Genomic DNA, 12,814 nt, shown 5'->3' on the forward strand with positions numbered 1-12,814 from the left:
GCAGGAAATGGCTTGGGATCGTGACGCACTCGGATCACTGCGATATTTTAACACTTATGAACATCCTGTAGACCGCTGGAACATCGGGTGTTGTGTACGCCTGATGCGCGCCTTCGCCTGCTTGTCTGAAGTGGCCACCTACCTGACCTACTGCAAGAAGGTGTTTGTGCAGGCCTTGCTCAAGGCTAATTGCCACGTTAATTAACAAGCAGAGCTGAAGCAGGCCGGCCACGACTCCCTTTAATTGTGTGTGCGGTCTCCGATGATATTCTGCGAGCCGGCTGCCGTGATCTTTCCCTCGGGATCGGACCCGCCGCATGTCAATGCTGTCGTCTCAGGAGTGCTTGGTGGCAGCAACTTGCTGTCACCCGATTATTTCGAAGCGACCACCGCACGAACGCCAACGAAAGGTGGCGGCGGGCTTGAGCAGCGTCGTGGCAACTTACCATTGGCATGGTCTCCGATGCCAACGGAGGCGTTCAAGTCTCCTCAATGAGGATAACCACAGTGCTGATCTTTGCGTGACAGGCGTGGGCTTGCGCATCCCGCCTCCGTTGAACTCGGCTGACATGGATGCTAACGTCAAATTCACAACGAAGAGGATTTGTTGCCAACGACATCCACTTCGACGTGAACGTTGCCTTGTGGGTCTGGTACTGGCAAGAGTGCATGGTTGCCGGCGTGCACGACCTTGCTGGATATGCGTAGACAGCATCGCTGTACTTTGCTATATTAGCTGAATATCGCTGCGAGCGCTCTGTTCCGGTGCAGGGGGGGGGGGGGGGGGGGGGGCTTCTGACAAGTACAAGGACAGAAAACCCTTGGATTGTACGTGCGGAAGGACAATTAAATAAACGATGGCAACTCGTAAGTTACGAGTCTCGGTAGCATCCATGTCAGCCGAGTTCAACGGAGGCGGGATGCGCAAGCCCACGCCTGTCACGCAAAGATCAGCACTGTGGTTATCCTCATTGAGGAGACTTGAACGCCTCCGTTGGCATCGGAGACCATGCCAATGGTAAGTTGCCACGACGCTGCTCAAGCCCGCCGCCACCTTTCGTTGGCGTTCGTGCGGTGGTCGCTTCGAAATAATCGGGTGACAGCAAGTTGCTGCCACCAAGCACTCCTGAGACGACAGCATTGACATGCGGCGGGTCCGATCCCGAGGGAAAGATCACGGCAGCCGGCTCGCAGAATATCATCGGAGACCGCACACACAATTAAAGGGAGTCGTGGCCGGCCTGCTTCAGCTCTGCTTGTTAATTAACGTGGCAATTAGCCTTGAGCAAGGCCTGCACAAACACCTTCTTGCAGTAGGTCAGGTAGGTGGCCACTTCAGACAAGCAGGCGAAGGCGCGCATCAGGCGTACACAACACCCGATGTTCCAGCGGTCTACAGGATGTTCATAAGTGTTAAAATATCGCAGTGATCCGAGTGCGTCACGATCCCAAGCCATTTCCTGCAGCTATCCAGGGGACCACCAAGCAGTGGCGGATATTGGTGCGATGTCGGATGTTAAGCAGCGTGCATGAGTCATCTGACTAGCGTAGGTAGCTGCTCGCTGCGCTAGTCGAGCGCGCTGCCAACCAGTGGTTGGCAACCACTGCAGCATTGCTTCTGGGGCCCGTTACCGCAGCGTTTCCGACACCTTGGCATACCAAGCTGCACAACGAGGTGCTTACACTGCAGAACTCAAGCGGGGATGCTACCGGCAGCGCCTGCCATGAGATGCCAACTGCAACGGAGACCAGCGCTCTATAACTGTGTGTGGCTCGACTGTGTTCCGCGAGGTGATCCACTAGTAGTGGACCACTACGGCAAATTCCGACGCCGAAGCACGGCGCCATTGCCTACGCTCGCACGAAAGAGATCACCACGGCGAGCACCTTTCAGATGCCACAGCGTACAAACCCGAGCAGTAGCCTGGACGCCTGCTCTGCAGCCGCTGGGCAGCAAACGCGCAGCCAGCAGCAGCGGCACTAACGCTGTCAAAAAGATTCTCAAGTTGAAGTTGTCTGCCCATCCCCTCGAGTGACACCTCTGTTGATGGCAGGTCGCTCCATACTCGCCGCCAGTCAAATAAGTCGCGGAAACCCGTCGTGAAGAAGCGCACACCGAGGTGCACCTCGCTTCCCGCACTTGTGCGCGAGCGGCCGATCAGCGAGAGCTTCACTTCATTCGCCAACTTGCCGCCTCGCACGCATCAAGTTTTCCTTCTCTTACTATGGCGATCCACCAGCAGCAGGAGATCAAATAAGAAGCACTGCTGTTGCGGTATATATTAGTACTGGTAAATGTCGCTCCAATCGCACGGTGAGGTAAACCATCTCAATTAGCTTGCGGCTAGACTGAAAGACCTTGGCAACTACGCCCTTGCTAGTCGACGATCTCGCCGTGCAGCAATACGAATACCGAGAATTTTTCGGCGAGAACAACGCATCATCTCTGCTATCGCTCGCTCTACGGTGTGAGGAAGCATGTTGCGCAGTGGCGCAGTTGCTACCTAGTTGGCTCATGCCAACGACACCGAATAACAACAAGCAGGTGCAGAATTGATTCACCCCATTTACAAGTCAAGAATGAGCAAAACAGGGTTCCTCGCTATTTAAATATGTGCTTGGGCATGAACATGATCAGCAAAGCCACTACTCAGCGACTTGATTGGCATTCAATGTCACGGCATAGACGGAAACGCTGGTGCTGCGTGCGTAGCAGCCAGCTTATCAGCCTGCTTTTTCTTCTTGGTGTGCTCGGCGATGCGCTCCTTGAGCTCTTTGATCTCCATGTCGGCACTCAGCAGCAGGTTCTTGGTGTCCTGAATCTCCTTTTTCACGAAACTCTCTCCGCGAGCCAGTGTCTTGAGCAATTCAACGTCCGAGTAGGTGGGCAAGTGGTCCTGCATGGCCAGCGGCGGAGCCTGCCGGTCCGGTCCAGCCATCAGCTTCTTGTAGAAGAACTCGGTCGGCTCATTGAACACGAGCTCATCGTAAAACTCGCTCACCACGGGCTTCAACAACAAAAGGGAGTGTTCGTTAAAACGTGCTGTGCAGACTTGAAGCAAGCTGAAGTTACCTTCTTGGTGCTGGCAGGCTGGCTGTTGGGTGGATACAGCACCAGCAAGTGGATGATGCTGATCGGCCGCTCGTTTGGGTCGTGGAAGTAGATCTGAATGCGCGTCTCGAACTCGCCCCAGCCCAATTCCGTAACCTCGTACGGTGGTTCCGTCAGAACTGCGGATAAGCACGATCCGTTACTATCGGTTAAAGATAAATACATTTTAAATACAACGCACCTCGGACCGGATTAGCGAAGCTCACGTGGAGGCTGATGACGACCTTGCTGATCATGTAGGACAGGTCCTCGTTGTCCACGCCGCGCAGGTAGATGGACCAGCGGTGCGTCTTGGTCTCCTCAGCCTTGCGCCCGAGGTACGTGGCCACCGACCCATAGAGAATGGGCTTGCTCACCACGACACTCTTCTGGCGGGCGTCCGACATTCCGACTGTTATAACTGTTCCTAACTGCCAATTCAAAATGACCATGATTCGTCGAAAATCGATCAGCCACTCCATTGGACAATATTCAGGTTGGATTCGCTGCCGCACTTTTTTCAAATTCCAGTTTGACTTCGTCCAAGATGAAGCGGAAGCATGCGATCACCGTAGCCGCTGCAGCAGCAACTGAGGAACAGGAGGCCGCACCCTCCATGAAGAGAGGTACAATAACCTGCTCAACTATTTCACAGTCGGGTTGACCGAATTGCAGCGTGTCGACGCTTAACACCCGACGAAAAGTTTGCACTTTAAGTTTTTGAAATGGCTCATTGTGTTGTGGCTCTAGGGAGGGCTTCCAGTTCGCTTGAAGAGGACAACAATGATGTCACACAGCAGCAGATGGATGATATGATCGACGTACAGGGATTTCTACTGCGGGACTGTCATGCGTCGTCCAAAGTACGTTCGCTGACGCGGAGCCTGTGGTTGACTGGCATCGTTGACCATTGTGAGGATTGGTTACTGCAGAGACTGGTGGAGCAAGCGAATATGCGGGCGGAAGAGCTGCGGCGAGAACTGGAGGCAGGCAAGAAAGCACTGCTGGATGCTCTCGAGGCTGAGAAGGAGAATCTCGACAAAGGTGCGGACGTTTTTTGTTGTTGGAAAGTAGTGAATGCTAGTTGCGACTAAGTCTCGTGGTGTTGCGTGTTCTGTAACAGACGGCAATGCTATTCCACGGGCATTTACAATCGCGGTGCAGTGCATCACTGGTCCCTATCGAGGGCGGAAATTCTCCATGGACATTGACGTGGTACGCCAATCTTTCCTAGTGCTTATTATGTTCTAGAGGGCTAACAGCGGCCTTGAATTTATGCAGAAACGACATTCATCCTGCTTTGTGGGCCGGTCTACTGGTCGAAAGTTCCGCCCGCCTCGTGGATTGAGCATGCCGAAGGACTCGGAGCTTTCAACGTCACACGGAGAGGTAAGAATGCCATATCGGCCCTATGTTACATGCAGCTTTCACGCGTGATCCACTAACATTGTTGCTTACTGGATCTACAGATCAAAATGGAGACAACAGGAAAAATATTTTTCATCGACTTGGACAGTACGAACGGGACACGCATCGACGGCTTGGAGTTGGATGCTCACCAGCCGTACGAGCTTACTCTCGGCGAAACCATCAAGGTGGAGATCGGCGCTGGTGAGTACGAGCTCACGTTCGAGCAGAAGTCGTAAGCCGTTTCATTCCCATTTTACAGCTCCATCTATTATGTACTACTACGTGTCTGCTATTGGTAACCTCGGGCGAATAATGCAGGACGAGCTGCTTGCCATAGTGAAAGTTGCTGTTCTCGATCATTGCTGCAGTGTTGGGCCAGCAGCACTGCTGACTATCCATCACGGGCTCCATGATTGCCTCTTTTAGCCAGCCTCTGTGTTCAACTTCAAGGAGTCTACCTTGCAGAGGGACTCGGTCACCGACATCTCCATCAAGATGTCCATCCAGCAATCACCGCTGTCCACGCACGCGACGTCAATGGAGCTTGCACAATGAGATGGACATACGTAGCCCCGCGTGGGTGCGAGTTCTGCTCGCCAACGCAAAGTAGACGAGCGGTAAGGAGCGATTCACGCCCTCAAGTGGTCTGGGGGATGAAGCTGAGTGTTGATCAATGAAGGATGGAGTTCACAAAGACGTCCGTTGCAGTGGGCTTACCGGATACGTTAAACCGAGCGCTTAATGCGAAAAGAGGAATGCAGGCGGAGCGACTCTATTACAAGTGGAGCTCACCGTTGCTATCGTTATCATGATCTAATACATTGCTTTCTTAACCCAGCAGCGAGAGGACGTTGCACGACGTGTTGAGGCCGAGGTTGGAGAGACCGTCAGTGTAAACGACGCTCATGTTGACCTTGCTGATAGCCTCGGCGAACTGCGTGTACTCGGTCGAGTACGGGTTGTCGCCCGTGATGTAGAACTGTGCGCTGCCGCCAATGACCCCCATGGCCATGGAGAGCAGAGCCGACGAGTCCTGCGGCACGGTGGCGCGGAAGAGCTGTACGCTCTCGCCACGCGGCAGGCCCAGCTCGGGCTTGAGCGACTCGGCATAGCCCAGGTAGCTGTCGGCGTAGTACAGGCTCAGGTTGAGCGCGCCAATGCCGTTGAGGCCCATGGTAGACGGGTTGTACAGCGTCACGTTGATGTCCATCTGGTACACGTCGTTGGTGCAGCCGAACCAATCGATGTAGTCGATCTCCGGAGCCGGGTCGCTGAACTGGTTGAAGCCCTCGAGCGGCAGTGTGCGCTTCAGGTCCAGGCCATCGTATGTCAGGCCGATAGCGTGCGCCTTGATCGTAGCACTGGCCTCGAGCGAGATCTCGGCATCCTCCACCAGGCCCTCGGCCATGAGGTTGAACGTCTCGACGTCGGTCAGTGTCAGCGTGCCGTCCACAGTCAGGTTGTAGTCCTGTGCGCCCGTCTTGATATCCAGACCAGGGATCACCACCGAGCCAAACGCCACACCGCCGTACACGAGCGAGGCTGTGATGTCATCCGTGGTGGCGGCAATGGCGATGTCGTGCTGCACGTTCAGGCTCAACTCGACATTGAGGTCCGAGTCGCTCGGGATGGACTTGACGTCCAGATAATTGATGGTCAGGTCCACCGAGTTGACGTAGTGCTGGATCACGGCAGGGATAATGGCCAAGAACACGATGAGTAGGATCACGGCGAGAAGGATGATCACCAAGCCGCTGATAAGCAGAATGCGCTGCGTGCGGGTCATGTGCCACTTGAAGAACTTGACGCGTGGACGGCCGTTCTTGTCGGTGGCCGCAGCGCTCTCGCCGTCGTCCTTCTTGGACTCGGCGCCGGGTGCTGACACGTCGAGGCGCAGCGCGGGCTCATCGTTGTAGTGGGCGCCCTCGGCCACGGGCGTGTGCACCGCCTGGGCCACGGGGGTCTGCACCGAGTCGGCGTGGTTCGTGTTCATGCTGCTGTCACTAGTCGGGCGTCTCGGAGGGTAAAGGCGAATTGCAAAGTGACCTGCCGACAACACGAGTCAGCCGGCTGAAGGAACTGCACGCGGTGCCCGAGGCTCGGACCTCGCCTATCAAGGTGTCCGGGCAGTGTCAGCGCTGAAGACGGAGCAGATTGGGATGGGCAATCAATGCTCCCACCCCAACTGCATCATCTTAGTCGTAATATTCAATTTTGAAGGTAGCACTTAGTGAGGTGGCTTTCTGGAAGCGCTTTTAGCAAAATCCTGTAAAAAACGTGATAGCTTGATGCACTTGAGCCTTGCGATTGGTATCTCGTTCTTCTGTTCAACGGGCACTTGCTGCAGAATACGCAGTTCTGGCGGAGATCTGTCTACCTCGGCACAGCAACTAGATTCCTAACAAAGTCGTTTCATCGGTATTGGCAGGGTATGTGGAGGTAGCGGTATCAAATCTGATGTAGCGCGTCCCACCGAGAGGGATGACACCATTACGGTTTCATAGAAAAATGTGTCGACGCAGAGTCTACACAAAATAATAGCCTCCATCAATTGATTTTCAAGTGTCGAGGACCACAACGCTGTAAAGCGATTTGCTAACCTTCATATATTATGGACCTGTTACATTGCATGTGCACTGTCTGGTTGAAAAGACAGTGTACCACGCTTCAAGGGTACCTGGTTTCCCTGAGTTTAGTGCTACCATAGCTGTCGTTCTGGCGATGTTGGTAATGCTTTAAATTGAACTCACTACTCATCACGCCACCCCAACTCATATGTTCGTATCAATAAAGCCATTAAACCAAGGTCCAACACCCGTCGGTGTTGGCCACACCAGACTGGTCGAGGTCACCACTGGCTGGCGATCAGAGTTTCTGCGCCTAGCCTTGTTCCTCGCTGAGCTTTGGCTGGCTGAGCTGCCGCACTCGAGTCGACTGGCCCTGCAACAGACTAACGCGACCGACCGATAATGGAGGACGAGAAGCTCATCCGGCTCCATGACATGCTCTCGAAGCTGCGCCCGGGCGGCAAGAAGGTAAGCGAGCGTTGACGAATCCGATTGCTGATGGCGTCTTTACGGCGTGATATTCCGCCGAGAATGGGACGAGGCTCATTAGCAATGGCTGTGCATGTATAGGGCGGCTTGGGCTTCGCGTCGACCGGCGGCAGGAAGGGTGCCAAGCGCTCCGATGGACTACCCAACAACGGACTGTATTCCATGTTCGTGCGCCAGGGAGAGAGCGGCTACCAGCACAAACACTGGGAGGAGGAAAAAGAGGCGGACAGCGACGAGGGGTCCGAGGAGCTCTCGAAGAAGGAGAAAAAGCGCCTGAAGAAGGAGAAGAAGGCCAAAAAGAAAGCCAAGCGTGCTGCGAAAGAGGCTGAGGAACAGGCCCCCACGAAAAAGAGCAAGAAGCGAAAACTGGAGCAGGTCGCTGACGAGGCCCTTGCTGTGGAGGACGAAGAAGAGGCCGCCGTCGTCAGCGCTGACGAGGAGCACAAGTCCAAGAAGCACAAAAAGAAGCACAAAAAGAACAAGATGGCTGCAGTGGAAGAGCCCGCAGAAGAAGAGAAGTCTGTTAAAAAGGAGAAGAAACACAAGAAGAAGAAGGCGAAGCACGCCGAGTAGGACGGGCACCTTAGTACTTGTAGGTTGGCTTGCACGCCTACAGGAGACCAGCGCTAACCTGACGAGCAAAACTTCATGACCTTTGTTTGTATTGAGATAGCAGTCTCGACTACTGCACGTGATTCTCTATCTAGCGCGAGCCTTTATTTGGTTCTTGCTGCTTCGCCTCTCAGGACTTACTTTCTGGCCTTTGAATACTTCTGCTCGCGGCAAGTGGCGATCTCCAACAGCATACTAAGGTGCATGACACGGTCCTCCAGTGTCTCGAGCTGCTGGAATCGGTCGGCGTGGAGCTGGATGATGGTCCAGCCCAAACGCTCCAGGTGCCGTGCCTTCAGATCCACGAAAGCAAAAGTTTTAGGATCGTCCTCGTTGCCTGGTTCCAGCGCTTGATAGCAATCCGAAGGGTTGAGTTCGATCGCAATCTTCTGCTTCCGAGCCACCAAGTCGAGATGATAGCCCGTCTCCGTAGCATACGCAGTCTCGTTTTTGATTCCGATCTCGTCCAGCGCGGTGGAGACAAGATGGTGCAGGCGGAACGACGAACTCTTGCCCTTCTTCTGATGGGCATCGAACACGCGCTTGCATTCACCTTCCAGCGCCGGTGACAGTCGAAGCTTGCTGGGTCGGTCGTGGAGCTCGCAGTCCAGGTGGACCTGGTACAGCTTTGACTTGAGTACCCTCAGCTTGAATGGCGGCATGTTAAGCTTATCCAATACCCCCAAGTTGACCTCCTGAAAAGTTCGGCGGAACAGTTTTTCGTCAAAGCGTTCCACGAACAGGAACGATCGTGCGAGCGGAACAAGCACTTCTACTGCTCGCTGCTTGTTCTCAGCGCTTGTTTTCCCGTCAGCTAGCTCAGCTAGCGCCATCTCACTTGCTGCCTGTAGCGCCACAAAGATCCACTCCTCTCTGCGGTTTTCCCTCGGCAACAAGTGAGCGATTGCAGTGACTACCATGCAGGCTTCGTGTGCGTTGATTTTTGCCTTGTCCGATTTCATCATGTACACTGTCTGAGCCGCTACAGCTCTATAACAAGACATGCACAGCATTAGCTGATGCTCTTTTCACTTTTTGTTTGAGGCTTACGTACTGTAAAATTTTCGGGCGACCCACACCGAGGCGCATCAGGGCAGTCGTGAGATTGGATAGCGCACTGCCGGTTTTGAAGGCAGCAATGCCAAAGTTCACGAGCTTTTCAGTTTCGTCAATCAGCTTCCAAAACCTGCACCCAAAAGTGACACAGTGAAAATGGCGTAATGAGAAACCAGTTCAGCTGGTAATATGAAACACATACAAGACTTACCGCTTTGTGTCGATGGCGTCGGGTTTAGCAGACCACTTCGGGAATAAAGCCGGTGACGGAAGTGCAAGCAAGCCATCCTCAGGCGCTTCGGACTTGTTAGAACCATCGACGTGGTTAACTGCCTGTTACAATGCAAGATGGTCAGTTTTGGCCCAAGCAAGCCAGATAACTTACAGATCTACAAGCTGATCTTACCAGCAAGTTAGCTCTGGTTGTCCTCGTGGACACGAATCGACCCGCGCGGTCAATCGCTGTTCGGATATTGTAGTGGTTTAAGACGAAAGCCTGTTGCACAAACACGATCGTAAGCATTCTCCAGTACGACATTCAACTTACACACAAACTCAGCGCACGTTCTCCTCCACCACATGCAGCATTTCCTGCAAGTCCTTGGCCATGAGCAGTTTGCGGTTGAGCTTGGCATTGTCAGTCGAGTACTCTTGAATGTTGTCCACTCTGCGGATCTGCAGCAGGTCCTTGAGTTTCGGCTGCGTTTCGGCCATCAGAATCAACTCCGACCACATCGTAAAGCTCAGCAGCGACGATGGATATCCCGACAACGACAGCAGTGGCGACTGATCCTCGGGCATCTGCACTGCCACGCAGGACGCACTGAACAGGACTTTGTCCGACGAAAAGATCCGCGCGAGCGTGCCGACCTGGAAATTGCACTTGATGCACAACATCTTGTGCTTCTTCCAGCTTGCGTCAGCCTCGTCCACCGAGTCCTCAGGGAACAGATTCTTCAGTGGCTCATCCGTCGCGCTCGACACGTGAATCCCATTCCTCCTAAATGAAGTGCGTCAGTAAATAATTCTCCCACCGCATAAAACAAACATAATAATGATAAAACCACCATTTAAAGAAGACGAGATCTTTTGTGGGGCTCAGCGTCGTGTTGCACTTGCCGCAGACCAGTCGAGGCGAAGATTTGTTGTCTGTGTCATCCATGGCAGCTGACTCGGTGGGCGTGGGGTACGTGGCGCTGAACGAGAAGCTGCGACGACTTGGTAGCGCGTTGGCAAGCACAAAGGTAGCCGAGTTTAATGGCTTCAAAGTGCCGCGATGCCCAGAGACGCCGGTGCGCGGCAGGAGTCGAGCGCGCATCGCCCGCATAGTTGGTGGAAGTATGGGCGGTTGGAGGTCATTTGAACGCGTAAACTTAAACAAATCATAATATGGTGTGGCATACATAGCACTAGGTATACTTATACGAGGTAGAATAAAGACTTCCTCTCAACGTGTTCGTGTGTATTACGGTACTGGGTTTTCTAGGATGTCGGGGACGGCACGACGTGGACAAACTCCTCGTGGCTCCGATTGCAGCTCGCAGAGCAACTGTACACGAGGAGACTGAGCCAATCCATGCCGCCAGGAGGAACCACCGCTTTGGGGGGGTCGGCCGTACTTTCAGTAGAACCTAAAGGATTTTTCGAGTCGGCTGCTGCATACTCGTCCACCTTGAGGAAGTAATTAATCGTCGGCGTCAGCTGCATCTCGAATGACCGCCCTTCGCCGCAACCAGGGCAAGGTGGGATCTTGCGGTTCTGCGGGGTCACCACGGGCCACAATGGCTCGCCGCCGTAGTCGTAGCGAAGGCACTGCAGAGGGCAGCGACTGATACGCTTTTGGAAGCGCAACAGATGCCGCTGCCCCGCCGGGGTTTTCTCATAAGACTCTGCTGTGGATGATGCACCACCGCCCGATTGCGCTGCGCCTCCCTTCTTCTTTGAATTCGTGATGACGGTGCGAAGGTCTCCAATGTCAGTTGCCTTTTCCTCTTCCTCTTGCTTCATGTACTGCTCGAGTAATTTGTTTTCGTGTGCGAAGTCATGTTCAGACGTGTAGTCTTCGTAAGGCTCGTCGACCACTTCAATGGATAGAGCTGGGAAGGCATTTCGGTTGCCTGATAGACCGTTTTGCTTTACGGGCTCCGCCTTCTTAGGCGCTGAAGCTGTTTTCGCTGTATTTGTAGTAGCCATCATGGCGTCGTCACGCTGCTGCAGCAGAGCTTCCAGGTCCACAAGGCCAGCCCCCTGGCTCTGCGTCTTGCTGTCGTCCTCATCGTCGCTCCAGTCGCTGTCATCACTATCCGATCCCCACGCGAGCTTCACCTTATCGACCTGCTCCGTCACGTTTTCAATTTCCTTTGACACTGGAGTCTCCTTCACCAGCTCCGCTTGGTCTCGCAGCACTCTCCAACTGCCAGGAGTTTCAGTGCACGCCATCGAGTTGCATCCGAAGACGTAGAGCGTCCGGTGCGTCTCCACTGGAGCGTACACTTGTGCAACCAGGAACAACCCCTTGCCACACTTGGTACATGTCAAGGTCTTAGCCTCTGACGGCGGCTCCGAGTACCAAGCCTACACAAGCCCATCAACAGTCGCAAGTGTCAATGTATCAACGTCGAATTTTACAGCCAAACGCAATGGAATTCTCAGCAATACTTCCATCACAGTACGTACAGGTGTCCCGCCAGCCTTGCACACGTAGGGCGAGCCGTTGTCCACGCTCTGGCGCTCCTGGATCGTGCCCAGCAGCACGGCGCGCTCTTCGTCCATTGCTCTCAACGAGGTTTCACTGGTCTGCTGGTGTATATCGTACTTAGTAGAATACATTGTGTTGATTGGCTGAAAGTGCGGTATCTCGCCGTCCTCACGTCCGAGCCGAACGCAGGATCAAAGCGGAAGAGCAGCCGACGAGCACCATGAGCGACAACAAGGAGATCCCGTCCGAGTACCGCATCTCCGAGAAGTGGGACAAGTGTCTCGAGAACTTCACGCTGTATTTCGGTGCCGGCCTTGTGGCTGGCGGCCTCACGTCCCTCGTCCTGGCGCGTACGTCGCCCGATCCTCCATTGGACAGGACTGTTGTCCATATAACTAACTTTTGTATGATACGCAGGTTCTGGTGCGGGCCGTGGACTAGTGACGGGTTTGGGCGCTGGTGTGGGCGCCGGCTCGAGCTGGACGACGTGCCAGCTGGCGTTCGCGGGCGACGCCAACGCACAGGCAGCTCTGGACAAGACGGACAAGGCGGTGGGCGACTTCAAGGAGAAGATCTCGGGCTCCAACTAGATGGTTTTCTGCTTGGAAGAAGCGAGACTGATGGAAATCTAAAGTTGAGCAACACCAGAGCAGTTAAACGTCCAAGGGTCCGTTGAAGCAATGGGGTCTGTGGCCAAGCTCGCGTCCGGAAGGGTTCGTGGACGGAAGGCGACAAGTTCTGCTCGAGACAGAAAAGGAAACTGGAAAGGAGGACACGGAATATAATACTATAGGGTGGTGGTCAGCAACCACTAGCAACCGGGTGCTGCTCTTTTGCTTCTTGAGACTCGACAAGTTACCGTGGAAACTTGGACTAACAGAAGAGTGTCGT

General features: G+C 54.1%; 7 protein-coding genes across 7 annotated transcripts; 3 read left to right on the forward strand and 4 right to left on the reverse strand.

Annotated features, from left to right (window-relative positions):
• Window positions 1–2,675: 2,675 nt before the first annotated feature.
• Window positions 2,676–3,498, reverse strand: KRP23_3471 (Transcription initiation factor TFIID subunit 14b; the record flags this gene model as incomplete). Its single annotated transcript, XM_067888326.1, has 3 exons — window positions 2,676–3,008; window positions 3,074–3,231; window positions 3,294–3,498. 3 exons carry the CDS (start codon window positions 3,496–3,498, stop codon window positions 2,676–2,678), a joined length of 696 nt encoding a protein of 231 aa, XP_067747579.1.
• A 140-nt stretch (window positions 3,499–3,638) lies between these two features.
• KRP23_3472 (uncharacterized protein) lies at window positions 3,639–4,737 on the forward strand (the record flags this gene model as incomplete). The annotated part of the gene is made up of 6 exons (XM_067888327.1): window positions 3,639–3,717; window positions 3,842–3,954; window positions 4,024–4,135; window positions 4,215–4,306; window positions 4,373–4,480; window positions 4,561–4,737. 6 exons carry the CDS (start codon window positions 3,639–3,641, stop codon window positions 4,735–4,737), a joined length of 681 nt encoding a protein of 226 aa, XP_067747580.1.
• Window positions 4,738–5,330: 593 nt separating this feature from the next.
• KRP23_3473 (uncharacterized protein) lies at window positions 5,331–6,494 on the reverse strand (the record flags this gene model as incomplete). Its single annotated transcript, XM_067888328.1, has 1 exon — window positions 5,331–6,494. One exon carries the CDS (start codon window positions 6,492–6,494, stop codon window positions 5,331–5,333), a length of 1,164 nt encoding a protein of 387 aa, XP_067747581.1.
• A 976-nt stretch (window positions 6,495–7,470) lies between these two features.
• Window positions 7,471–8,130, forward strand: KRP23_3474 (uncharacterized protein; the record flags this gene model as incomplete). The annotated part of the gene is made up of 2 exons (XM_067888329.1): window positions 7,471–7,536; window positions 7,639–8,130. 2 exons carry the CDS (start codon window positions 7,471–7,473, stop codon window positions 8,128–8,130), a joined length of 558 nt encoding a protein of 185 aa, XP_067747582.1.
• A 176-nt stretch (window positions 8,131–8,306) lies between these two features.
• KRP23_3475 (uncharacterized protein) lies at window positions 8,307–10,552 on the reverse strand (the record flags this gene model as incomplete). Its single annotated transcript, XM_067888332.1, has 6 exons — window positions 8,307–9,159; window positions 9,224–9,355; window positions 9,437–9,558; window positions 9,632–9,721; window positions 9,790–10,225; window positions 10,293–10,552. 6 exons carry the CDS (start codon window positions 10,550–10,552, stop codon window positions 8,307–8,309), a joined length of 1,893 nt encoding a protein of 630 aa, XP_067747583.1.
• A 155-nt stretch (window positions 10,553–10,707) lies between these two features.
• Window positions 10,708–11,997, reverse strand: KRP23_3476 (Programmed cell death protein 2-like; the record flags this gene model as incomplete). Its single annotated transcript, XM_067888333.1, has 2 exons — window positions 10,708–11,799; window positions 11,902–11,997. The coding sequence occupies 2 exons, from the start codon at window positions 11,995–11,997 to the stop codon at window positions 10,708–10,710; spliced, it is 1,188 nt and encodes a 395-aa protein (XP_067747584.1).
• A 146-nt stretch (window positions 11,998–12,143) lies between these two features.
• KRP23_3477 (uncharacterized protein) lies at window positions 12,144–12,513 on the forward strand (the record flags this gene model as incomplete). The annotated part of the gene is made up of 2 exons (XM_067888334.1): window positions 12,144–12,273; window positions 12,341–12,513. The coding sequence occupies 2 exons, from the start codon at window positions 12,144–12,146 to the stop codon at window positions 12,511–12,513; spliced, it is 303 nt and encodes a 100-aa protein (XP_067747585.1).
• Between the last annotated feature and the right edge of the window lie 301 nt (window positions 12,514–12,814).

The sequence above is a fragment of the Phytophthora ramorum genome (assembly GCF_020800215.1).
Source record: "Phytophthora ramorum isolate Pr-102 chromosome Unknown Phyram_PR-102_s0003, whole genome shotgun sequence".
NCBI lineage: Eukaryota > Oomycota > Peronosporomycetes > Peronosporales > Peronosporaceae > Phytophthora > Phytophthora ramorum.